This window comes from Amblyraja radiata, chromosome 26 (assembly GCF_010909765.2).
Source record: "Amblyraja radiata isolate CabotCenter1 chromosome 26, sAmbRad1.1.pri, whole genome shotgun sequence".
Lineage (NCBI taxonomy): Eukaryota > Metazoa > Chordata > Chondrichthyes > Rajiformes > Rajidae > Amblyraja > Amblyraja radiata.
The window spans coordinates 28098932-28124935 of NC_045981.1; the positions used below are offsets into that span (position 1 = coordinate 28098932).

At 42.4% G+C, this 26004-nt stretch overlaps 1 protein-coding gene across 4 annotated transcripts in view; it reads left to right on the forward strand.

Moving 5' to 3' along the window:
• Nucleotides 1–25761, forward strand: part of cdc42ep4 (CDC42 effector protein 4) — a 28932-nt gene extending 3171 nt beyond the window's left edge. Inside the window, exons 2-3 of one of the 4 annotated variants that reach the window (XM_033044547.1) lie at nucleotides 6859–7265; nucleotides 20412–25761. In XM_033044547.1, coding sequence (XP_032900438.1) covers nucleotides 20652–21653 — 1002 coding nt within the window. In that variant the 5' untranslated portion in view covers nucleotides 6859–7265; nucleotides 20412–20651 and the 3' untranslated portion in view covers nucleotides 21654–25761. Of the gene's footprint in view, nucleotides 1–6176; nucleotides 7266–20411 lie in introns of those variants that run through there. The other 3 variants (XM_033044549.1, XM_033044548.1, XM_033044550.1) reach the window with 3 other exon arrangements.
• The last annotated feature ends 243 nt before the right edge of the window (nucleotides 25762–26004 follow it).

Genomic DNA, 26004 nt, shown 5'->3' on the forward strand with positions numbered 1-26004 from the left:
CTCTTAAGTCAATGACCTTAATCCATTATCTTGAGTTACCATAATTTGTGAAGGAGTTTTAAATGTTAACCATTCCATCCTCTTTACAACTTCTCCATTCTTAGCTGTCTCCAGGTAGTAAACATACCTGCAGTAGCTCTGGAAGCCACCAATAGATTCCAAGTGTGTGGGAAGGAACTGCAGATGCTGGTTTAAACCAATGATAGACACAAAATGCTGGAGTAACTCAACAGTACAGGCAGCATCGCTGGAGAGAAGGAATGGTGATGTTTTGTGTTGAGGCCCTTCTTCAAAAGGGTCCAAGTTACAGCTTCAAATTCTCTATTCTGTACTCTTGGGAGATCTGACCAAGGCTTAGACCACAGAAGCAGTCCCGAGAAGCAGCCCCTTTCGTTAGTTTCCAAAGCAAATACCTTAAGTGGCTTGCTGTTGTGAACCAGCAACCTATGATCGGTGTCCGTAATAAACTAGTTCAGTTGTTTGTATACATGGTTTTTTTTCCCACATGAATTTTGTAAGTGAGTAGTGTTATTTCATGTTTAAGAAGGAACTGCAGATGCTGGAAAATCGAAGGTAGACAAAAATGCTGGAGAAACTCAGCAGGTCCATAGATGCTGCCTCACCCGCTGAGTTTCTCCAGTGTTATATCATATCTCAGATTTATAGTCATAGAGTGATACAGTGTGGAATTTAGGCCCTTCGACCCAACTTGCCCACACCGGCCAACATGCCCAATCTATACTAGTCCCACCTGCCTGCACTTGGTCCATATCCCTCCAAACTTGTCCTATCCATGTGCCTGTGTCGCTGTTTCTTAAACATTGGGATAATCCCAGCCTCAACCACTTAGATACCTATTTCATCTTTTCCCCTTCATCTTGAACTTGTGTCCTCTGGTCCTCGATTCCTCTACTCTGGGCAAGAGATTCTGTGCATCTATTTCTCTCATGATTTTATACACCTCTATAAGATCACCCATCGTCCTGTTGTGCTTCAAGGAATAGAGACCCAGTCTACTCAACCTACTACCCCCCCCCCCCCCCCCCAGAGGAGGATGTCCCAAAATGCAATACCTCACATTTCTCTATTAAAGTTTTTGGAAGTTGTTTGTTAGTTCCCAAGGGTTAATTTCTGTACCAAAACTGCCATAACATGGGTACACAGTATCGATAATAAAGCTTAAAATGGGAAAACAAAGTAAATTTACTAATAAATTCGCTAATGCAGCCACCCTGGGCTGCTCTGCAAAACAGAAATTGCCATATCACAAAATGTCAGGCTTGAGTGTTTCGACCTGTATTTAACATGTTGTATTTGATTTTCACTTGTATGCTGCTCCACAACAGTCTTGTCTGAGTATGGTAATTTTTGTAGATTTAAAACCATTCTATTCAGATATGTGAAAGATGTTTCATTTTGTCAACATTTGTTTTGCTGCTGGTTTGAGATTCTAGTGCCTGGTGAGTTTAGGAGCAATGAAACCTCATTAGCATCTGAATCTGATGGTCTGCACTGTCAAACTCAACTTGGCTATTGGCAATTGATGGAAAGAGCACAATTTCTCGCCACAATGTTTCCTTTTGTTGGAGAATATTGAAAAGAGGGGACACCTTTTTCAAAAAGAATCACAGATAAGGTATATCTTTTTTTCCCCACATGAGTATGATTTTTGTTGGAACTCTCTCGGAATTGTGGAAATGTTTTTTTTTTAGTATTTCTAAGACATGGGTGGAACAAATTCTTGATAAACAGGAGATAAAAGATAATCATGGGTACAGGATTATGGAGTTTGGGTTACAATCAGTTTAGACAAGGTCTTGCAAAATGGCAGAGCAGAGGCGAAGGGTCAAGTGGACAACTCTTTCCTATTTTCATATGATGGATCAATCAATGCATAGTTCGATTCAAATTATTTAAGTTTTGTATGGTCCAATTATGTCTTAAAATGGGTTTTTTTTAAGGCTAGGGAAGGGTCAATATGATGTTGACATATATTGACATAGAGATTAACACGCATAATATGGCTATCTTCCTCATGTCATTTTCTGGAGAAGTTACCCTGCTATTTCCTCTGCTTGTTAACCAGTATACTGTCTATGTGAGGGTACACACAATTGCTGGGGAAACTCAGCGGGTGCAGAAGCATCTATGGAGCGAAGGAAATAGGCGACGTTTCGGGCCGAAACCCTTCTTCAGACACGTTTCGGCCCGAAACGTCGCCTATTTCCTTCGCTCCATAGATGCTGCTGCACCCGCTGAGTTTCCCCAGCAATTGTGTGTACCTTCGATATTCCAGCATCTGCAGTTCCCTTTTGAACACTACTGTCTATGTGAGTTCACTTTGAGAGTCGTGTATCCTGTTCACCTCAATTCACTGGCTGATACTATTGGCAGTGAATACATTGTTTTATGTATGAGAAAAATATTTTGGTTTACTTGCAGAACTAACCAGTTGATGTGATAAAGATAAAATCCCATTTAAGATTTAGCGTTGTTAACTGCTGGAGTGGGTGGGATAATTTAACTTCCCCTGCTGAATACAAAACATTAGCCAAAGTTCTGGTTTGTATTAAATAGACTGTACGGTGTGTATTTTGGCTAGAGTTTATTATAGGTTTTGAAGAAGGCAAGGGAACCCATTACTTGTTAATTCTACACAAGTAATTTTATGAAATGGTGGCATAATTGGTCAATGAAGACTTTCCTTTGCAGATTAGAATGTGCCAAATTGCTCTAGAGTTGGATTTTAATTAGTGCAATTGGTGATTCTGCTCCAGATGAATGGCCCTAACTATGGTTTTCATTCTAATTTCACTCTTTTGTGATTTGCAATATTTTCATTGCTCTAATTCATTCAATCATTTTAAGGAGTTAAATACTCCAGAGATCCTGAGCAGATATATCTGAGGACATTGTGGGAATCTGGAGAGGAAATTGCGGGAGCCCTGGTTGAAATTTACGAGTCGTCTTTAAATACAGGAGAAGTGCGGGAGGATTGGAGTATGGCAAATGGTGAGCCTCTATTCAAGAAGGGCTGCAGGGAAAATACTGGGAATTATAGGCCAGTGAGCATAACATCTGCAGTTAGAAAGTTAATAGAGAGTATTCTAGGATAGGATATACATGCATTTAGATGGGCATGGGCTGATTAAGGATAGTCAGCATGGTCTATTGCTAGTCAGCTGATTAGATAGAAAATTGGCTTCATGGTAGCAAGCAGAAGGTGATGGTGGAAGGTTGCTTCTCAGACTAGAGGCCTGTGATTTTTGGTGTGCCTCAGGGTTCGGTGCTGAACATGTTGCTGCTGGGCCTGTTGCCCATTGGATGAGAACATACAGGGCAAGATTAGCAAGTTTGCAGAAGATACAAATATGTGTGATTTTGCAAATAGTGAAGACTTCTGCTCCAAACTGGAGGACGAGACAGATGTTCGGCAGCTGTGGCAGGGCCTGAATGCAATCACCTCCTACAAGGCAAAACCAGGAGGCAGCTCGAATGTCAGTGTAACACCACTCCCTGACGAGCTCAATGCATTTTACGCACGCTTTGACAGGGAGAATACTGATGTACCTTCCCGATCCCCCATTCGCTGTGATGGCATTTCCGTCTCAGTCACAGAGGCCGATGTCAGGAAATCCTTCAGAGGGGTGAACCCCCGAAAAGCACATGGTCCTGATGGTATACCCGGTCGTGTTCTAAAAACCTGTGCGGACCAACTGGCGGGAGTTTTTACGGACATTTTCAACCTCTCACTTCTGAGGTCCCCACCTGCTTTAAAAGGGCATCAATTATACCGGTGCCCAAGAAGAGGAAGGTGACGTGCCTCAATGACTATCGACCAGTGGCACTAACGCTGGTGGCGATGAAGTGCTTTGAGAGATCATGGAGCAAATCAACTCCTACCTCGACAAAAACCTGGACCCACTGCAGTTCGCGTACCGACACAACAGATCAACGGTGGATGCGATCTCGCTGGCCCTCCACTCCGCACTGGACCACTTGGACAACAAAAACTCATATGCCAGGCTGTTATTCATTGATTACAGCTCGGCATTTAACACAATCATCCCCTCCAAACTGGTTACCAATCTCGCAGAACTGGGTCTCCGCGCATCCCTCTGCAACTGGATCCTCGACTTCCTCATCCACAGACCACAGTCTGTTCGTATTGGTGGAAATGTGTCAGCCTCGATAACAATCAGCACGGGAGCACCTCAAGGCTGCGTGCTCAGCCCCCTGCTGTACTCACTCTATACCCATGACTGCGTAGCGAACCACAGTGCGAACTCCATCATCAAGTTCGCTGACGACACCACTATTGTGGGGCGTATCACTGATGGGGATGAGTCAGAATACAGAAGAGAGATCGAGCAACTGTCCATATGGTGCCAGCGCAAAAACCTGGCCCTCAACACCAGCAAAACCAAGGAACTGATTGTGGACTTTGGAAGGAGTAGGAGGGGGACCCACAGCCCCATTTATATCAACGGGTCGATGGTTGAAAGGGTCAAGAACTTCAAATTCCTGGGCGTGCACATCTCTGAAGATCTTTCCTGGTCCGAGAACACTAACGCAATTATCAAAAAAGCTCATCAGCGCCTCTACTTCCTGAGAAGATTACGGAGAGTCGGATTGTCAAGGAAGACTCTCTCTAACTTCTACAGGTGCACCGTCGAGAGCATACTGACCGGTTGGATCGTGGCTTGGTTCGGCAATTTGAGCGCCCTGGAGAGGAAAAGACTACAAAAAGCAGTAAACACTGCCCAGTCCATCATCGGCTCTGACCTTCCTTCCATCGAGGGGATTTATCGCAGTCGCTGCCTCAAAAAGGCTGGCAGTATCATCAAAGACCCACACCATCCTGGCCACACACTCATCTCCCTGCTACCTTCAGGTAGAAGGTACAGGAGCCTGAAGACTGCAACAACCAGGTTCAGGAATAGCTACTTCCCCACAGCCATCAGGCTATTAAACCTGGCTCAGACAAAACTCTGATTAAACTCTGATGAAACGTCTGAGGAAGGGTTTCGGCCCGAAACGTCGCCTATTTCCTTCGCTCCGTAGATGCTGCTGCACCCGCTGAGTTTCTCCAGCAGTTTTGTGTACCTTCTGATTATTAATAACCACTTTCTGTTATTTGCACTTTACCAGTTTATTTATTCATGTGTGTATATATTTATATCATGGTATATGGACACATTTATCTGTTTTGTAGTAAATGCCTACTATTTTCTGTGTGCTTAAGCAAAGCAAGAATTTCATTGTCCTATACAGGGACACATGACAATAAACTCACTTGAACTTGAACTTGGTTGTGAAAAATTGCAGCGGGATCTTTATCGACTGGCCAGGTGGGCTGAGGAATGGTTACTGGAAATTAATATGGAAGAATGTGAGGTATTGCATTTTGGGAAGTCTAACATGGGCAGGGCCTACACAGTAAATGGTAGGACTCTGGGAAGTGTTGTAGAGCAGAGGGATCTAGGAGTGCAGGTGCATGCTTCCATGAAGTGGAGTCTCAGGTAGATAAGGTGGTCAAAAAGGCCTTTGGCACATTGGCCTTCATCAGTCAGAGTATTGAGCGTAGAAGTTGGGAGGTCATGTTGAAGTTGAATAAGACGTTGGTGAGGCTGCATTTAGGGTATTGTTTTCAGTTCTGGGCACCATGTTATAGGAACAATGGTGTCAAGCTGGAAAGGGTACAGAGAAGATTTATGAAGATATTGGCAGAACGAGAGGGTCTGAGCTATAGGGAGAGGTTGAGTAGGCTGGGACTCTATTCCTTGGAACACAGGAGAATGAGGGGTGATCTTATGGAAGTGTAAAAATCATGAGAGGAATAGATCAGGTAGATGCACAGTCTCTTGCCCAGAGTAGGTAAACAAGGACCAGAGGACATGGGTTTAACGTGAAAGGGGAAAAATTTAATGGGTATCTGAGGAGTAACTTTTTCTCACAAAGGTTTGTGGGTCTACCAGAGGAGGTAGTTAAGGCAGGGACTATCTCAACGTTTAAGAAACAGTTAGACAGATAGATACATGGATAGGACAGGTTTGGAGGGATATGGACCAAATGTGGGCAGGTGGGAAATTTTGGCCGGTGTGGGCAAGTTTGGCCGAAGGGCGTGTTTCCACGCTGTATCACTCTATGATTCTGTGTTAAATATGGTTCAGCAAATGCAAAAACTAAAGTGCTCTGATTGCATCAGAAAATGACGTTTTTAAAAACTGCAGCCAGAAATGCTAGAAACTCTCAGCGATCAGGGAGCATCAATGGAATGAAGTAGTTCATGTTTCAGATGTGAGACCCTTTATGAGAGAGAAAGTACGTTTTTTCAGTTTCACCCATCTTCCCTGTTACTGAAACTAGTTTGTTTTCTCTGAGCCTGAAACTTGAACTCAGTTTTTCTTTTCAAGGATGTTAACTGACCTGATAGTTACTAGAGCTGGGTGCAGAAATATGGAGAAACGTAAGAGCCATAGATTTGTAGAAGATTTAGCAAGCCCCAAATCTGACTAGCTTTAAAGAACATTTCGAAGGATCGAGTTGGTGGCATTTAAGACTTTATCTGGCTTCAGCACTCATTGTAAAGACTACCACCCCGAATCGTCACCGAGCAGTGTTCTCCAGAAATGTTGCCTGTCCCACAGTTATTCCAGCGTTTTGCGTCTATCTTCGATGTAAACCAGAATCTGCAGTTCCCTCCTGCACATTTCTACTTTTTTTCGAGCCAGTATGTTACATTGGTACAAAGAGCCTACTACATCCACCTTGAGCAATTGCAGGTTTAGTGTCGTTTCGTTTTGTTCACGTACTGATAGAAACTATATAACATATTTATCGCATTCTTTCAAACAGGTTTTAGCTGTACAAATTCTTCATCACGTTAATTGAAAATGCAGTTTTCCACGTGGATCTCTGTGAGAGTTAAAGGGGCGGAGATAAAGTTTTGACTGGCTCGCACTACGCCACCTATCCCAGAACGTGTTGTGTATTTTACCAGACGAAGTCTGCTCGAAGACGCCCGCCAAGAGATCCTGAGAATCGGCCCGTGGAAGCGCCGAAATTTAGCACAGTTCGGAGTCAAGTTCCCAATTCTCCGCAAGTCTGGTGTTAGCTTAACTACTCGTCGAAAATAAATCCGACGAAGGGACGAAACGAAGCATTTACAAGCATTATTACAAAAACGGATATCTGGAATATAACCTTCAGGGGCATTATTGCCGTTGACTGGATTTCAAAGGTCAACAACTTTATTGACTCGGGTAAGTTCGATCTTCTTTGAGAAGTTTCTTTACAGTAGATTTTGAGTTAAGTGCGAGCAGTCAGCATTTCGAGCATGATGTCATGGCTCATGTTTGTTAAGGCGTATGCTGGACGATTCCCGTAGTTTGTCGCCCCCTGTAGATAGAGTGCCGAGTTTGGAGCCGATTCAGCTAAATTTTATTCCTTTAGTTTTTCAAATACGTTTTTGTAATCGTCAACCAAAAAAAGTGATCCTTGCATGTAGTAATTAGGTTCGCATGGGCTGCTTTCAGTTATGATTTCGCAATGGAAATGTTGTGTCTGGCGCAGTTTTGCAATTGGAACTAAAACCGAAGCGCTAGTAAGATAATTAATCCAAGTAAAACGTTGAGATGGAAAGCAAAAACAAAATATCGTGTTGTAATTAGGGCAGTTACAAGGGTGCTTGTCAGTTGCTCTCTTCGGTTGACAGTTGTTTGAAAGTTGCTAAACCGAATCGCTCAATTGCCGCCATTAAAAGATGAGGAAGCACGTTTAAACTGTATTTGAATATAATGCCAGCATGTAGTGGAAGGAAAAAAACTAAAAATAGATTTTTTTTTTAAACAGTTTTTTATATCAGTGTCTAACAGAAGCCTGAATACTTTGCACCAAATGATTGGGAATTATTGGAACCATTCTTAGGTATGGGATTTGCTTATATTTGGGGGGGGGGGGGGGGGAAGCATGTTCTGATCAGGTATAGTCCTCGTAGCATTGTACAGGGGAGGTCTGATTTAGTTCTGAGACGGTTTGAGGGTAGTAGGGTAGTTGTTTTCTGCCTGAACTTTAGTGCTACATTCAAAAAGTCCTTTACGGTAGGCTAGTCCGGAAAATTGGGTCACAGTGGGTTACTAAATCAGTGACAACATTGGTTGATCATAAAAGTCAGGGTAGCAGTGGAGGGGTACTTCTCTGACTGGAGGTTTGTGATCAGTGGTATTATGTGTGGATTAGTGCTGGGTCCTCTAATATAATTTTGGATGAAAATGTAGGTGGTCTGATTAGTAAGTTTGCAATCAACAATGAAAATTGATGGGCTTGTGGACAGGTAAGATGGTTATCAAGGAAGACAGTAGTTACATTGATCAGTGGGAAACCTGTGCAGAGAAATGGCAGATTAAGTTGAATTTGGACAAATGTGGGGTGATGTATTTGGGAGGTCAAATGCAGGAGGAAAATAAACAATAAATAACACACACCAGGACCCACACATGCTGATTTACAAAAAAATAATGGTAGGACCCTGAGAGGCATTGATGTGCAGAAGGATCTTAGTGTGCAGGCCCATAACTGCCCGAAACACAGATGACAAGGAAATAAGTAGGGTGTATGGTATGCTTTCCTTTATTGGTTGGAGCATTAAATATAAAGGTTGGCAAATAAAAACAAACCATCAGAGATAACTCAATAGGTCAGGCAGCATCTGTGGAAGTAAATGAATAGAAGAAATGTGTTGAGTCTCGACCCAAAACTTCAACCATCCATTATTTCCAGAGATGCTGCCTGTCCCACTCAGTTACTCCAGCATTTTGTGTCTATCTTAAATTAACGGAATCTGTGTTTTTTGGGGTCAGGACCATTCTTCAGGCTGCTGGAGTAGAAGGGAGATGACTAGAAAGAGATGAGTGGATAGGGTTGGATAAACACTGGCAAGTGATGGGTGGATCCAAGTGAGGAAGGTTTCATTGGCAGATGTGTCATGTGGGGAAGAGAAGAGTAAAGGAAATCAAGGCTGGTGGTGGAGAAGACAAAGTTACAAATGGCAGAGCCTGATAAGAAGGAAGGTGGAGCGAAACGTAGACCCAATGGGAGGGATGGGTAAAAGGGAACTGAGAAGAAAAATGGGGGACTTTGAGTAAGGAGGGATGTGAGAATAGCATATGGAGGAGCTAATGGAGAGAAAAGGTACAGGGTGACAGGACAAGGGTGTTGGAAAGAAAGTTGTGAGGGAGTTGGTGGTGGTAAATGAACAAGGTGGTTACCTGAAATTGGAGAATTGAATTTTCATAACCAGTTGCTAGCTGTTTATTTTCCAGTTCCCATACTTAAATGTCTGTTTTCTGCCTTCACTGCCAGAGAGGCCACATTGCAAACTAATATCTCCCTGCAAATTGAGTTCTCGTCTGAGAAGATGCCTACAGCAGCTGACATATCCATCCTGTCAAATCCAATTGAATGAGTGCTGATCTCGCAATCACTCATATGTACAGGGGCATGTAGAAGTCATGCGATCATAATGGAGAGGCAGATGGGGGTGGTGAAGAGAGATTTGTATTGCCTGTGAAGAAAGGTTGAACAAACTTGGATAGCTTTCTTTGGCGATTTGGGGTGCGCTAATAGAAGTATATACAATTATGAGAGGCAGAGATAGTGAAGCTAGTCAGAATTTTTATCCCAGAATTGAAATGCTAGAGGACATAGGTTTAAGATGAGAGGGGGAAGGTTTTTAAAGGATATGTGCAAGTTGTTTTTGCTCAGTGGTAGGTGCTTGGAAAGTACTTCATGGGGAAGTGGTAGAAGGATACAAGTAATGGATGGTGTTGTAGATAAAAAAGATGATTATCAAAAATTACAGTAGGATCTTCATTAATTGGGCGTAGACTAAAGCCTGGTTAATGGATCTTAATGCAGATAAGTGCGAGGTGTTGCTTTTTGGCAAGTCAAACCAGGGCAGGACCTTCAGAGTGAATGGTAGGGCTCTGGGGAATATTGTAGAGCAGAGGGATCTAAGAGTGCAGATACATTGTTCTTTGAAAGTGGCATCGCATGTAAATGGGGTGATTAAGAAGGCTTTCAGCACATTGATCTTCATCAGTCAGGGTATTGGGAATAGAAGTTGGGATGTTATATTACAATTGTTTAAGTTGTTACTGAGAGCACATTTGGAGTATTGTGTTCAATTTTGGTCACCCTGTTGTAGGAAAGATGTAAACTGGAAAATGCTGAGAAGATTTACGAGGATGCTGCCAGGACTTGAGAGTTTGCACACAGAGGGGAGTGGGTGCATGGAATGAGCTTCCAGAGAAGACAGTTGAGGAAGGTACTATAACATTAAAAAAACAAAAACATTTGGACAGGTACTTAGATAGGAAAGATTTCGTGGGATATGGTCCAAATGCTAGCAGGTGGAACTAATGTAGATGTGGCATCTCGGTCGTTGGGCCAAAGGGCCTGTTTCCATAATGTATAACACTGATTCACTAAGACCAGCAGCGTTTTGTATCATTTAGACACAAATAAACAGGTCGAGTATGGGAAGTAAGCAAAAAATGCGGGATAAACCCAGCGGGTGAGGCAGCATCTATGGAGAGAAGAAATAGGCGATGTTACGGCTCGAGACCCTTCTTCAGTTGAGAATGGGTATATGGGTTATGTGAAGTAAGAGTCGAGTCTGGTGTTTAATTGTCATATGTACTGAAAACAAAACGGGGAAATTACTTCTTGCAGTAGCATTACAGATCTGTAAAACACAATACTCATGGATAACATAAAAAACAAAGTTCAATAAATTAAAAGGAAACAGTATCAGTGCGAATAAAGCCGAAAGTCCCCAATGCAACCAGAACAGTACATAGTTCATGGTTTAGATGGTGTTTGTAGTGTTCAAGAGCCTGATAGTTGGGGAAGAAACTGTTGCTGAACCAGGAGGTCATTGTTTTGCAGTTTCCTATACTGCCTTCCCAATGGCAGAAGTGAAATGAACATGTGGTCGGGCCCTTTTTAAGGCAGCACCTCCTACAGATCCATTTGATGATGGACCCCTACCGAGCACTCCATCACTTTTTGTAATCCCCTTTGTTCCTGGGCTGTGATACAACCACTCTACATGCTCCCTCACGTACACCTGTATGCCAATCGCACCTCCTATGCTGATGGTTATTAAGGAAGAAGTGTTGTTGCCAATTCGTACCAACTGGTCTATTTATGAGGAAGTCAAAGATCCATTTGTGCAGAGATGCAGTTCCCTGAGCTTGGAAACAGTTTGGAGGGGATAATGGTGTTGATCGTCGTTGGTGGTGATGGGATTAGTTAGATTGGCTTTGTGGTCAGTGCAGATGTGGTGGGCAAAAGGGGTTGATCATGTTTCACATTATGGAAAAATTTGGTGTTCTGATTTATTTGAATTTGACTGCATATTGTGTGCTTTCCATGCTACAATAAAGCTATGTACACATTAACACTTGAGGCTTTTGTAGTTGACACACTTGCAACCTTGCCATTCACACCTCGTTATCCATTTTTGTTACAGGGTTCTTTTTATAGAAACAAAATTTAGAATTCACTAACAATTGTATCACTTTGTAGCATTTCTCCTACTTGCATTGCTGTATTGTTATTTTGAGTATGTCATTCTGGCAATATATAGATACACAATGCGTGTAGGAAAGAACTGCAGATGCTGGCTTAAATAGAAGGTAGACGCACGTGCTTTGTTTCATGGTAGGTAGGCAGCAAGCACTCTGGGATCATGGGTGCCTCCTAATTACATCAAAACAATAGCAAGGTTTCAAAGGAATAAAGGTAATGCTAACCTTGCTGATAATTTTGTTTTACAATTGATTTATCTTTATAAAGTAATGATGTGAACTGTTAAATAAAAATGCTAAATAAAAATGTAGAGCTAGGATTAGGGTTAGTCAGTTGGTTGGTCAGTCGGTCGGTCGGGCTGTCGGTAGGCCGGTGGATGCGATGGGTCGGTCGGGTTGTCTGTAGGCTGGTGAGTGCTGTGAAGGGTCGGTCGGGCAGTCGGTAGGCCAGTGAGTGCTGCGAAGGGTCAATCAGGCTGTCGGTAGGCCAGTGAGTGCTGCGAAGGATCGGTCGGGCTGGCGGTAGGCCGCTGGATTCTGCAAAGAATCGGTCGGGTGGTTGGTAGGCCGGTGTTGCAGTGAGCGGGCGGACTGACGAAGCCGAAGCTATGGCAGGGCTTGAAATTAGCGGTTGCCCGGGTAACAATGGCAACTTACAGTCCTGCCGGGCAACCTAAAAGCCATGCCAATTTGCCCGGCTTGGCAAGCAACCGGGACACCCGCCCGCCGTCCGGGTCTCGGGTCTCTGCTCGGCGCTAGTTCTCGGGTCTCCGCTCGGTGCTAGCTCTCTGGTCTCCGCTCGGCGCTAGTTCTCGGGTCTCCGCTCGGTGCTAGCTCTCTGGTCTCCGCTCGGCGCTAGCTCTCGGGTCTCCGCTCGGCGCTAGCTCTCGGGTCTCCGCTCGGCGCTAGCTCTCGGGTCTCCGCTCGGCGCTAGCTCTCGGGTCTCCGCTCGGCGCTAGCTCTCGGGTCTCCGCTCGGTGCTAGCTCTCGGGTCTCCGCTCGGCGCTAGCTCTCGGGTCTCCGCTCGGTGCTAGCTCTCGGGTCTCCGCTCGGCGCTAGCTCTCGGGTCTCCGTTCGGCGCTAGCTCTCGGGTCTCCGCTCGGCGCTAGCTCTCGTCTCGGGTCTCGGCACGTCATCAGCCGTGGTTGTGCGCATGTGGGGCCCTGCACATGTGCACTGCCACGGCAACTGGTCGGCGTCGGCCACTTTCTCCCTCCCTTTGCATTGTGGGAGTTCTGGCCGCCATTGCTTTCCGGTCGCTGCCTCACCGCGACCGCTGAAAAACAATGCAGAATCACTCCCTGGAGCTGCAGTAACTCCCTGGAGTAACTCTTGCTTCTTGGTTTCCGGGTCCTCCAAAAATATTCGAAATGGAATTTAAATTGGTGGACCCACCACCACCAAACTCCAAACTCTGAAAAATAACAGCCTATTGCATATTATCTGTTTATTTATTGTGTATATATATATATATGGTCTATAGTATATAGACACACTGAACTTTTATCTCCTGTTCTGTATTATGTTTACATATTCTGTTGTGCTGCAGCAAGCAAGAATTTCATTGCCCTATCTGGGAGACATGACAATAAAACACTCTTGACTTGGACTTAAGCAAAAAAGGGTTCTTGGGGGGGAAGCTACCTTAAATTTAGTTGATTCTGGTTGGTACCTATGGTAGGGTGAAGACTATTCCATGCTTTAATTGTGCGGGGGAACTCCATGGAGCAGCCAGCATCTCTGGATAATAAAAATTGGATGACGTTTCGGGTAGAAACCCTTCTTTACATTTCCTCTGGTTTTCGTGTCTTTAGTTTATTTTAAAGATACAGCTTGGAAACAGGCTCTTCGGCCCACCGAGTCCACGCCGACGACTGATCACCAGTACTCTAGTTCTATCCCACACATCAGCGACGTAAGTCAAGAGTGTTTTATTCTCTCACGTCCCAGTTAGAACAATGAAATCCTTACTTGCAGCAGGACAACAGAATATGTAAACATAGTACTCTGTAAACAATGTTATAAACGAGAAAACAAAACTCCATACAGACAGCACCCATATTCAGGATCAATTCCAGGTCTCTGGAAATTTTAGGCAGCAAATTTATGGCCAATGTACTGCCCCAATAGCCTTGAACTGAATCAAAACATACAGTAGCTGTAAAGGGAGACATAGCGTCACTTAGAGATTTAAGACTGAAAATGGATAGTTTCTTTTTTTTTAGTAACCAAAGTTATCAACGAATGATTTTTTGTGTGTTGGAAAATAAAATATAGTGGCACAGCTGGTGGACTTGCTGCCTCACACGCCAGAGATCTGTGTTCGATCCTGTTCTCGGGCACGGTCTGTGTTGAATTTGCACATTCTCCCTGCAAGCATGTGGGTTTCCTCCCACATCCCAAAGACGCATTGGCTTTGTAGGTTAACTTGTCACTGTAAAATTGCCCCTAATGTGCAGGGAGTGGGAGAGGAAAGTGGGATAACAGAACTTGTGTGAATGGGTAGACAAAAATGCTGGAGAAACTCAGCAGGTGAGGCAGCATCTATGGAGCGAAGAAAATAGGCGACGTTTCGGGTCGAGACCCTTCTTCAGACTGATGTCGGGAGGGGTGGGGGCGGGAAAAAGAAAGGAAGAGGCGGAGACAGTAGACTGTGGGAGAGCTGGGAATGGGCGGGGAAGGAGGGAGAAAGCAAGGACTACCTGAAATTGGAGAAGCCAATGTTCATACCGCTGGGGTGTAAACTACCCAAGCAAAATATGAGGTGCTGTTCCTCCAATTTGCGGTGGGCCTCACTCTGGCCATGGAGGAGGCCCAGGACAGAAAGGTCGGATTCGGAATGGGAGGGGGAGTTGAAGTGCTGAGCCACCGGGAGATCAGGTTGTTTATTGCGAACTGAGTGGAGGTGTTGTGCGAAGCGATCGCCAAGTCTGCGTTAGGTCTCACTGAGGTTGATCATACGCTGAATAACCATATTTTTGTTTGGAAGTGGAAAGAGATAATAGAAATTGCATTCATTGCAACGTGTAAAAAGAGATGAGATACTGTATTGTAATTTTGCTGCATGTCATTGTGGTATATATCATGTCTTGATTGGTGAATTGGTTTAGTTTGTGACTTTATTTGAAGCAGAAATAATATGTGAATGCTTCATTGACCATAATTCCGACTGGTAACTTCGCACTTTGTCCGAGCACATTATCACACGCGTCATGCAAGCCATCTTAAATGACCACCTAAACTGTCATTTGGCAACCTAAAAAGTTAAGCGAGAGCCCTGTATGGGGGTGCTGAAGGCGGCCCGGGCAGCGTGCAAGGCATTGCTGTTCCCCACCATCATCACCATGATGATCCAGAAGGGCATGCTGGCCGAGTTGGACGCGCTGAGAGGCCACACGTACGGAGCCCGCAGCCGGTCCCAAAGCAGCACCAGCTCCAGCCGTGGGCAGCTCTGGAAGGGGGGGGGGGGGGGGCGAGTTAGGGTTAGGCATTTTCCTCTCGGTGGAAGATGCCTCAGCCATCCCCCAGCCTGGTTCTGCCCCAGTCCTACTATGGTCGTGACCCCCACTCTGCCCACTGGCAGTCAGTGGGGTTCAGTAAAAGGGGAACGCACAGGGTCTGCCCTCACCCATTAATTAGGCTGTCTATTTAAACCATATTATTATATGTATAATATATATAAATAATAGACAATAGTTGCAGGAGTAGGCCAGTCGGCCCTTCGAGCCAGCACAGCTATTCAATGTGATCATGGCTGATTATCCCCAATCAGTACCCCGTTCCTGCCTTCTCCCCATATCCCCTGACTCCGCTATTTTTAAGAGCTCTCTCTTGAAACCATCCAGAGAACCCGCCTCCACCTCCCTCTGAGGCAGAGAATTCCACAGACTCACCACTCTGTGAGAAAAAGTGTTTTCTCGTCTCCGTTCTAAATGGCTTACTCCTTATTCTTAAACTGTGGACCCTGGTTCTGGACTCCCCCAACATCGGGAACATGTTTCCTGCCTCTAGCGTGTCCAACCCCTTAACAATCTGATATGTTTCAATGAGATATCCTCTCATCCTTCTAAACTCCAGAGTGTACAAGCCCAGCTGCTCCATTCTCTCAGCATATGACTGTCCCGCCTTCCTGGGAATTAACCTTGTAAACCTACGCTGCCCTCCCTCAATAGCAAGAATGTCCTTCCTCAAATTAGGGGACCAAAACTGTACACAATACTCCAGGTGTGGTCTCACTAGGGCTCTGTCTAACTGCAGAAGGACCGCTGCTCCTATACTCGACAACTCTTGTTATAAAGGCCAACATGCCATTCACTTTCTTCACTGCCTGCTGTACCTGCATGCTTACTTTCATAGACTGATGTACAAGGACCCCCAGATCCCATTGTACTTCCCCTTTTCCCAACTTGACGCCATTTAGATAGTAATCTGCCTTCCTGTTTTTGCTACCAAAGTGGATAACCTCACATGTATCCGCATTAAACTTCATCTGCCATGCATCTGCCCACTCCCCCAACCTGTCCAAGTCACCCTGCATTCTCATAGCATCCTCACAGTTCACACTGCCACCCAGCTTTGTGTCATCTGCAAATTTGCTAATGTTACTTTGAATCCCTTCATACAAATCATTGATGTATATTGTAAATTGCTGAGGTCTCAGCACCGAGCCTTGCAGTACCCCACTAGTCACTGCCTGCCATTCTGAAAGGGACCCGTTAATCCCTACTCTTTGTTTCCTGTCTGCCAACCATTTGTCAGCACTTTACCCCCAATACCATGTGCTCTAATTTTGCCCGCTTATCGCCTATGTGGGACCTTATCAGATGCTTTCTGAAAGTCCAGGTACACTACATCCACTGGCTCTCCCTTGTCCATTTTCCTAGTTACATCTTCAAAAAATTCCAGAAGATTAGAGAAGCATGATTTCCCCTTCGTAAATCCATGCTGACTCGGACCGATCCTGTTACTGCTATCCAAATGTTCGGCTATCTCATCTTTTATAATTGACTCCAGCATCTTACCCACCACCGATGTCAGGCTAACTGTAATTCTATAATTCCCTGTTTTCTCTCTCCCGCCTAGCTACCCTCCAATCCACAGGAACTGATCCTGAGTCTATAGAACATTGGAAAATTATCACCAATGCATCCATGATTTCTAGAGCCACTTAAGTACCCTGGATGCAGACCATCAGGCCCTGGAGATTTATCAGCCTTAAGTCCCATCAGTCTATCCAACACCATTTCCTGCCTAATGTGGATTTCCTTCAGTTCCTCCATCACCCCAGATCCTCTGGCCACTACTATATCAGGAAGATTGTTTGTGTCCTCCTCAGTGAAGACCGATCAACTCATCTGCCATTTCCTTGTTCCCCATAATAAATTCACCTTTTTCGGTCTTCAAGTGTCCAACTTTGGTCTTAACTAATTTTTTCCTCTTCACATTCCTAATATAACATAAATAATATATAAATAAAATAACATAAATAATATAATATATATATTTTATGCGCGCACACACACACACACACACATAATATTATTTATGTTATATTGTTTATATATTATATTATACTCGATGGGTAATATACATCCGGTGGACTTCTCCCGCTGGAATCGCGGGTTTAAGGACATGGAGCCGGGGCCTAACATCGCCCGACGTGGCTTAAACGGCCTCAGGACTTACCATCGCCCGCCGGGGGCTTTAACATCGGAGCCCCAGTTCGCCTCGACACTGCAGTTGGACTGCTGGACCACGGGAGAAGGAACAAAGGGAAGAGATAAAGACTTTGCCTTCCATCACAGTGAGGAGATGTTGGAGACTCACTGTGATGGATGTTTATGTAAACTGTGTTAAGTGTGGGTCTTGGATTGTTTTGTAATGTTAAAAAACTGTAGAAATTATATTTCGTTCAAACCTAGGTTTGAATGACAATAAATTGCATTCCATTCTATGAGCATTGAGCACTAAATGGCACTCTCTCTTTCGACCTAATTTTCTAATTAACTTAATTAGTGTGCAACTTTTGACACTGACGATTTATAGATTCCTTCTCAATTATATTTTATCTAAATCTGTGCCAAATTTCAAGTAGATACCAGACATGGGTCACGAAAGTTAAATTCTGGACACATTTTCGATACTCGGCCCACAGCCTAGAATGGGTGACGTTTCAGAACCTTCTCTCCAGAGATGCTGCCTGTCCCGCTGAGTTACTCCAGCATTTTGTGTCTACCTATAGATACGGTATTCTGCTGAACAATTATCCTGGCTTCCAGTAGTTAAAATAACTACTTGCATTTACAGCTGTAGCCGTTTGCAAATTAATCAAAAATAAGACTCCTTATAACATGTGGATATATGTCATTAGCTGACCAGAAAATTGGAAATTAAAATGCATACAACCAAAAAAACTGCAGGGAGTGTGGAGGGGCGAAATACCAGCCCTCAGAATTAGCCACGGAAGTTGGCTATGGGAATGGACCTACCAGTTCCGGCCTGGCCAGATTTCCAGAGCCCATGCCGCAAAAGGCAAATTCAACTTGCCAATCTGTGCGGAACTTCAGATGAAGTCAAGATCAGCCACCTCACAGCACCTAGTCACCACATTTTTTTTGGGGGGGGGGGGGGGAGGGAAGAGACCACCAGTTGTCAGAAATTTTGTAGTAGACCTACATTTAAAATCACAATGTGTCTAAACAGTGGTAATAATGAGAACGGTTGCTGGGTCTTCAACCAAATGTAAACAGGAATGGATTGGTGGTAATTGGTGGAAGGAGATTCAATTGTGGTAGTTTAAAGATAACCAAATAGTTTTCATTTAATCAAGGGAGGTGGTCCTTGCAGGTTGAGCTGTCTTGAACCACTGCAGTCTTTGAGGTCCGGATAAGTCACAATGCTGTTAGGGAGGAACTTGCAAGAATTTGATCCAGTAACAGTGAAGGAATTGTGATATTTCCAAGTCTGGGTGCTTGACTCAAAGGGCAGCTTCTATGGCCTGGATATGCAGATCTTGCTGCATTTGGTTGTGGACTGATTTCTTATCAGGAGTCTTGAATAGTGCTAAACATTGTGCAACTCTCAGGAACATCCCTACTCCTGACGTGATTGAAGGAATGTTATAGATGAAGCAGCTGAAGTCTTTTGTGATGAAGATGATTGTCCTTCAATCATCTCAGCCATATTCCTTTGTATGAGGGAAGTTTCCAACCAGCAGAGGGTTTTCTATTTTCATTGACTCCAGTTTAGCCAGGGCTCCTTGATGCTGAGCGTAGTTACACTCCACCTCTGGAGTTCAGCTCTTGGAGTACTTGAGGGGGGAGGAGGGAGGAGATAAACACAGGACTATAGGGAATAGTCATGCAACTATTGTGTTTTTACATGGAGTTGACGCGGAGATGGGCCAAATTGCAGGCTTCTGTGTGGTAAATGTTTTGAGTCTGATTTTTGTAGAATCATTCATGACTGGAACATCCCAAGTGCGCTCAAGTTCACTAATTGACACTTTTAGATGTCATGTTTAAGAAAACTGCAGATGCTGGAAAAATCGAAGGTAGACAAAAATGCTGGAAGGGAAGAAGAAAGGAAGAGGCAGAGACAATAGGTTGTAGGAGAGCTGGGGAGGGGAAAGAGGGAGAAAGCAAGGACTACCCGAAATTGGAGAAGTCGATGTTCATACCGCTGGGGTGTAAACTACCCAAGCGAAACATGAGGTGCTGCTCCTCCAATTTGCGGTGGGACTCACTTTTTAGATGTCATGGTGTTTTCAGAAATGCAGCACCCTGTGTATGCAGAGTATGGATCTAGCACCGTAAATGTATCTGCAGTTCATTTTCACTTAGTGTTCAACTCGCTGCCACTTCGCTTTCAGGAATGACAACCTTGAAGTTCTCCTCTACTCCACTTCTGATGAAGAGACCCAGACCTAAAACATAACATTTTTCTCTTTCCATAGATGCTTCATGACCTACTGGGTTTTTGTTTAAAATTATCTTGCACAGCTATTTTTGGAGAATGATTGGAAAATAAATATCAGCTGGAATACCACGATTGGAGTGACTACTTTTCTATTTAAAATAATGTCATGGGATGTTTTGCATTCACTTCAGTGTATTGAAGATCTTTGTTTTATAGCTGACCTGAATTTATTCAACTTAAATTGTGATGTCAAAGTCTCGAATGCAACTCGAGACCAAGCTAAATCAAATAGCCAATTTGTAGGTAGCAATTAATGGATAACAATTTTTGTGTGTTTAGTTGAACACTAGTAAGTTAATTTAGAATGGCTCATATCTCTACAATGTCATGGGTTTTTGTTTCTTAGCTCTTGAGCAATGAAAGGATTGAACTTCATTTGAATGATGGAAAGTCTGGCAGGTTGGTAATGGGACAAGGGGAGACCGTAAGTGTGAAAAGCATGCATATGCTCGAAGGATATGTATTAACGATTGCAATTTAAGTCCTTTTTATCTTTGAAAACTCTACTGAATAAACTTGTTTACTTTGTTAGTCGAACTCTAACCCCCTTTTCCCTCCTACACAATTATTGTTAAAATGCTTTTATCTGTAGCATGCAATTTCTTAGGAACACAACAATCGTGTTATAGCAGAACTACCAGTACATTAATTGAGTGTCATTTTCTTCACTGAATAACAAATACAAGAAACATCAACTTTCAGTTGTACTTTGGGATGGTTTCTTTTCAGCTAATATACTGATTTAATTTAAGGCTATGTTCCTGCTATATGCTGGTCGTAGCTATATTCTGTGATTTAAATAATGTGAGGTAATTTTATCCAATTTTTATTTTATTTTAGGTGCATTAAATTAGAACACGAAGCAAGAATTGGAGAAAAATGGCTGCAATGGATAACGACGCTTCATGAACTGTAATTTTATCTCGCATTTGACTCGTTGCTTAACATTATGCTGAAGGTCTAGGCTCCGGCTTTGAAGAATTAATTTGGCTTTTATGGCAGAGAGCTGAAGACTGTTCGCCCAGCGCTAATATCCAAGAATTCCAGTGTACCCGCGTTGTCGTCACTTAAATTTGGAAAATGCCAATCCTGAAACAGCTAGTGGCCAGCTCCAGCCAGTCTAAACGCCGCTCCCGTGTGGACTTGACTGCAGATATGATCAGTGCACCCCTAGGAGATTTCCGCCACACAATGCACGTGGGTCGTGGAGGTGATGTATTTGGAGACACTTCGTTCCTTTCGAGCAAGGCTGGAGCTACAGCTTCTGCTCCTGCTGAAGCAACCCCTAAACCAGGTTTACTCTCTCGGAAGTTCAGAAGCAGCAGCAAGAGATCTCAGTCAGTAACACGTGTTGATAAGCAAGATGTACTGACGCAAAGTGATTCTGCTATCTTTGTGAAAAATGCAGTATCTCTTCCTCAGCTAAATGAAAAGTCTGAGGAACCTAGTAATCAATTGGCTAAGAGTCTTTCATCAAGCCCTTTAAAGAAGCTTGCAGATGAAAATATGGAAAATAAACCCGTTAATGGGGCTGCCAGGGTGGTTGAAAATAAATCCACAGAGTATCAAGATGAGAGAGATTTTGGAGACATCACAGACCTTCCTACTTCACTCTCCAGTGGTGGGTTTCCACTAAAACATGCTGAATCCATCATGTCCTTCCATGTTGATCTTGGTCCTTCGATGCTTGGTGATATTTTAAGTGTTATGGAGAAAGATACCTGGGAAAGTAGTAATCTTGGTTTGGGAGATGCCAAGGAAGGTGAAAGTTTGCATTCACAGAAGATGACGACAGAAAAGTTTGTGGGAGATCCCTCGAGGGCAACAACTGCTTTGGCAAGTACTGTTAAAAGTATTGCATATAGCCCAGGTTCTGCAAATTGTTTATCACAAGGCACTGGCTCTGTGTCAAGTTTGGCATCTGGGACAACTGAAGACATGCAATCAGTTTATGAAGGAGTTAGCCATGGAAATACAGACTGCATGAAAGATATAGATGAATCTACAGATGGCCTCGGAGAGGAAGGGAATGAAGGTGAGGAATTTACCTTCATGGATGAAGAGGATGAAATCCGTGTGTAAAACTGCCCTTCAAAATGATTTGAGTTAAAGAGCAAGATGAATTTGCCTGATCTAGCATTTGTTGAATTAATGAAGCACGGCAGGATTGCACTAGACTTCACACCACAGACTCTTCTTCCGGTAATAGAAGCTGTAACCAAAATTCTCCAATGCACACAGACTAGCAGTGTCTGCAGATACTCATCATGACTAGTTGCTTGTTTTGGTTTACACGAATAAACTATGTAAAATGCACATCCCATACAGTGTAAGTAATGTATGTACTATCTTTTGTAGATCGTGCATTACCATTATTGATCTTGTATTATAATTGTTGACTGTAGATGGTGAGATGAAAAATGGCTTGCCTCAAAATATGTAATTTGTCTACTTTTTGTTTCAGTGGTCTGCCTTGCCTTTAGAACCCTGGTTTAAGGTGCTCTCGCATTTTCAATTACCACCACCTTCCTTCCTCCCAGTCATTCGTTTGGCAGTTTTAGAGCAGATCTTTCTGTACGTGCACTCAATCCCCTGCATAGAGATGGATGCATGTCACCAGCACATGGGTGCCAGGTCCTGCAGATTCTCCCTGTTGCCAATTCGGACTATTTTAATTTCTCATAGTAGAGTCCTTGAGCATTAATGCATATCGCATACAGTTGTTCACTACAGATTTCAATCATTGTATGCAATGCATGTTCAATTGTCTGTTCTATTGAACAGCAGATTCAACATTATCACCTGCTGTGCAAAACACAACCAGGTGGTGTTCAGATTAAATGTGTCCTTGAGACTTATCATCAAAAATGTAATGGTTGATGACCATTTTAGCCAAGTTATTTAAATGAAAATGGATCAACTTGTCATTCATTGATTAAAAATATTCCTGTTATACCTCCTGCAATGTTTTAATACTAAGCATTCGTATTGGTCAAGCATCCATTCCATGAGTATATTTTACAAGTGCTTCATTAACTGCAGCTTTTATGTGACATCCTGAGGTCAATGATGCTTTGTAAATTAATGGTTATTTATTCATTAATGAGGAGAACCCCCTTCTAATGCATTTCTAAGATTAATTTGATTTCCTGTCAATTGTTTTGTAGTGTACAATTCTTCAAGTATTTGATACATTGCTCTCTTTAAGTGCCACCTCTCACCAGGTAAATTCTTATGGCCGTGTTTTTCACTTCCACTGCGATTTTATATCCAAGGAACATATTGGCCAGTTTCTGGAATTGAGTGGGAGGATTTTTTTACATCTTTTGCCAGGACATAAATTTAAGTCAAGAGTTCACTTGTTTTAAAGGCAAGTTTACGATTTAGGACATTGGGCTTTTCTATACTTCAACCAAAATCTTTGAGATGAAAAGCAAAGTATTTGTGTGTGTGTGTGTATAATATAACTGATCATACATGGGAAACCTTTAAGTTGTGAACCTGAATTATTCCTTTGCATTTTGCAGATGAATTTACAAGTAGAAAGTATGGTATATTGTAGATGCAATTTTTAGTATTAATATATAAATAGTCTCATTAAATGGTGAATCTGGATCCTATAAAATATTTAGTAATGCAGGCATTGAATTGAATTTAGATGTCTGACTTGGAACAAAAACTTTAAATGCAAGGTAACATAATGAAAATGCAGGTATGTTATTTTCCACTACCTAGAGTGGTTGCTGACATCTAAACGAATGACATTGTGGCAAACTATTTGTGTAGAAAGAAAAACACTAACCAGTAGTTCAGCACTGATTTCAATCAATTTTCGTTTAATTTTGCACTTTTTAGAACATTTGGAGTTCATTGAAATGCCTTGCAGGAATGAGCATTTGGAAATCTGGATATGTCACCAGCTACCCTAGTCCCAGCAAGATCGAGATATGTAATTTTAGAATGGAACAAAATATAACAAGCAGTGCTTTTGTCTGTAATATGCAGGTGTCTACATAATAAGTACAATTCAGGCATCGATTATATCTTCTGAGCTTGTTATGATATAATAGTTGCTTATGTGGACTGTTGGAAGCAGTCCCCAAAAATGCTTTAGGTACATTGTTCTAACCTGTAGAGTCAAAAAAAGCATGCGGATATGCAGGCTCTCAAAAAATCTTCTCTGATCCTTGTACAAGTTTGGCACCCAACCACTGTCGCTGCCAGTAGATCGCTAGATCAGCTATACAATGTGGTTTGGGCTGATCTCGAGTAACCAAGGGCAAGCATTCCAATTGCAGTAGTTAAGACCCATCTGACCAAATTGGTCAAACAATTCACTAGTTAATGACAAGCACCATGGAATTTTGAAATGTTATTAACTTGGCATTGCATAGTTGGGAATCCCACCCTTTGTTGTTCTTGTGATATCTTCCTGTTTGCAGTGGTGAATTAAATTAATTCATCTATAGATAACATTAATACCTTCCATATCTAAACTTCCTTGGCACTACAGTAATGAAAAGTAGTTTACCTTAATGCTCATCAAAATTGATCTTTTATCATCCTGCATTCTGAAAAGCGCCCCAATGGAATATTAATGTTGTCATGTGTAACATGCTAAAACATTAAAGGTTCCTGAAGGTGGCAGCTTGAAGAGTGCCTTGTGCATTTTACACTGCTTTCATTATATTGCAGTTAAAAGCAATCTGGGTTGAGAATAGATTTTTATTCAGTGGCTAGGTGCGGTGGCGCACAATACGCTGCTTTAATCTTTTTTTATCATTTGATTATTTATACCATTTGAGCTGTGTTGGGTGAAGGCCTCTGAATGTTGGGATGTAAGAGGCAGGTTGAGAGAAAGCTGTGTAGCAGTGCAGTTGCGTTGATGTTTGTAAACAAGTGTTTTTCTAGTCATTTTGCCTGCTTTTGAATGGTACAATGTAAAATTTTGATCAGTGCTTTATTTTGTTCACTCAGCCATGTTAGACAATGGTCAGTTTTAAGCTGGTAGCTGTGCCAACAGCTGGTGTGTTGCATTAACTGCATGCAAAATAGGAAATGTGAAGGTTAACAGTTTCTTTTGGGCAACTACCCAGATATTGACACTAATTTGTTTCTTGACAAGAGTTGAGATCAGATTATTTGATTCGATGCTCACTGTATACATTGTAATTTAGCTTCCATCTTAAAATACATTTCATTTGTGTTTTTGAAAATCTGTTTGCATAAGCCAGAACGTTCTGTTCCATTATCCCAGCTGCAGAAAATTCAAGCTATTTAATTTAATGTCTTGTTTAAAATATAATTTGTCCAACTTCAGATGTGGCTTGTACAATATACAGTTTTTTGTAACCAAATGAACCCAGCAAAAAAGTTTTTATCCTGTACATGTATGTTTGTCTGATTTTAAAATTCTGTGCAAATCTTTAACTGTAAAGTCAAAGGAAACTGCTGGCGATCTGAATTATAAAATGCTGGCAGTCCTCAGCAAGTAGTTCTGATGGGGTTTGCTGTTTTGGTCATGTACTGTTCAGAGCATGCTAATGCATGGATAAAGACTGCTTTTTTTACACTGTGTGTAGGGTGGCCTCACAGGTACAGCTGCTGAGAAACACAATAGGGTTGGATAGAAGAGACATTGGAATATTTTTACGATCAATAACATAGTTGGTTTGGGGAAAATTGAGCAGAAAACAAATTCAGAAAATACAACAAAGATTTTGCATTGTTAACAAATGGGGCCCATAATGTAATGCACAAATTATTTGAAAGTTACCACTAAAGTGATTTTGTAAAAAAAAAATGCACATGACCTATTTTGCTAGTAATATTTTAATCCAATTGTGTGCCAAATATTTAAAGAAAACTTAATTGCTAAGCAAAGCCGTAGTTATGAAGTGCTCTCTTCTATATTCTGTCAATCATACTTAAATACAGAGGTATTACATAGTATGTGTGTACATATTGACTCTGTGTACGGTTTTCTATGTAAAATTGAATGTAAATAAACTGACATTTTAAAGGTTTTATTTTTGAAATGCATTGGTACTAAAACCCAAGTAGTACTATCACTGACTTTATGAAACACTATCTAATATTTTAACATGTTTTGCCACATCAGTGTAGTAATATTCAATAGTTTGATTCATCCAATTATTTTTAGTTAATAAACTGCCAGCATATTGGTTTATTTGTGTTGTTGTTACTCTTCATTACTGAACTTCAATTATGTGCCTATTGCTGACGAAAGCCAGGAGTCAAGAGTGTTCTATTGTCATATGTCCCAGATAGAACATGTTGGCGAAAACTATCTCAAAACATCATCAAAGCAGCAAGTGTTTGGCTGATGTCCATAAAGGCACTTCCCAGCAAAGTCAGGTGGTAGCATAGTTTTCAGTTCAGCTATTATTCAAAGTTTGAATTAATGCCGGAG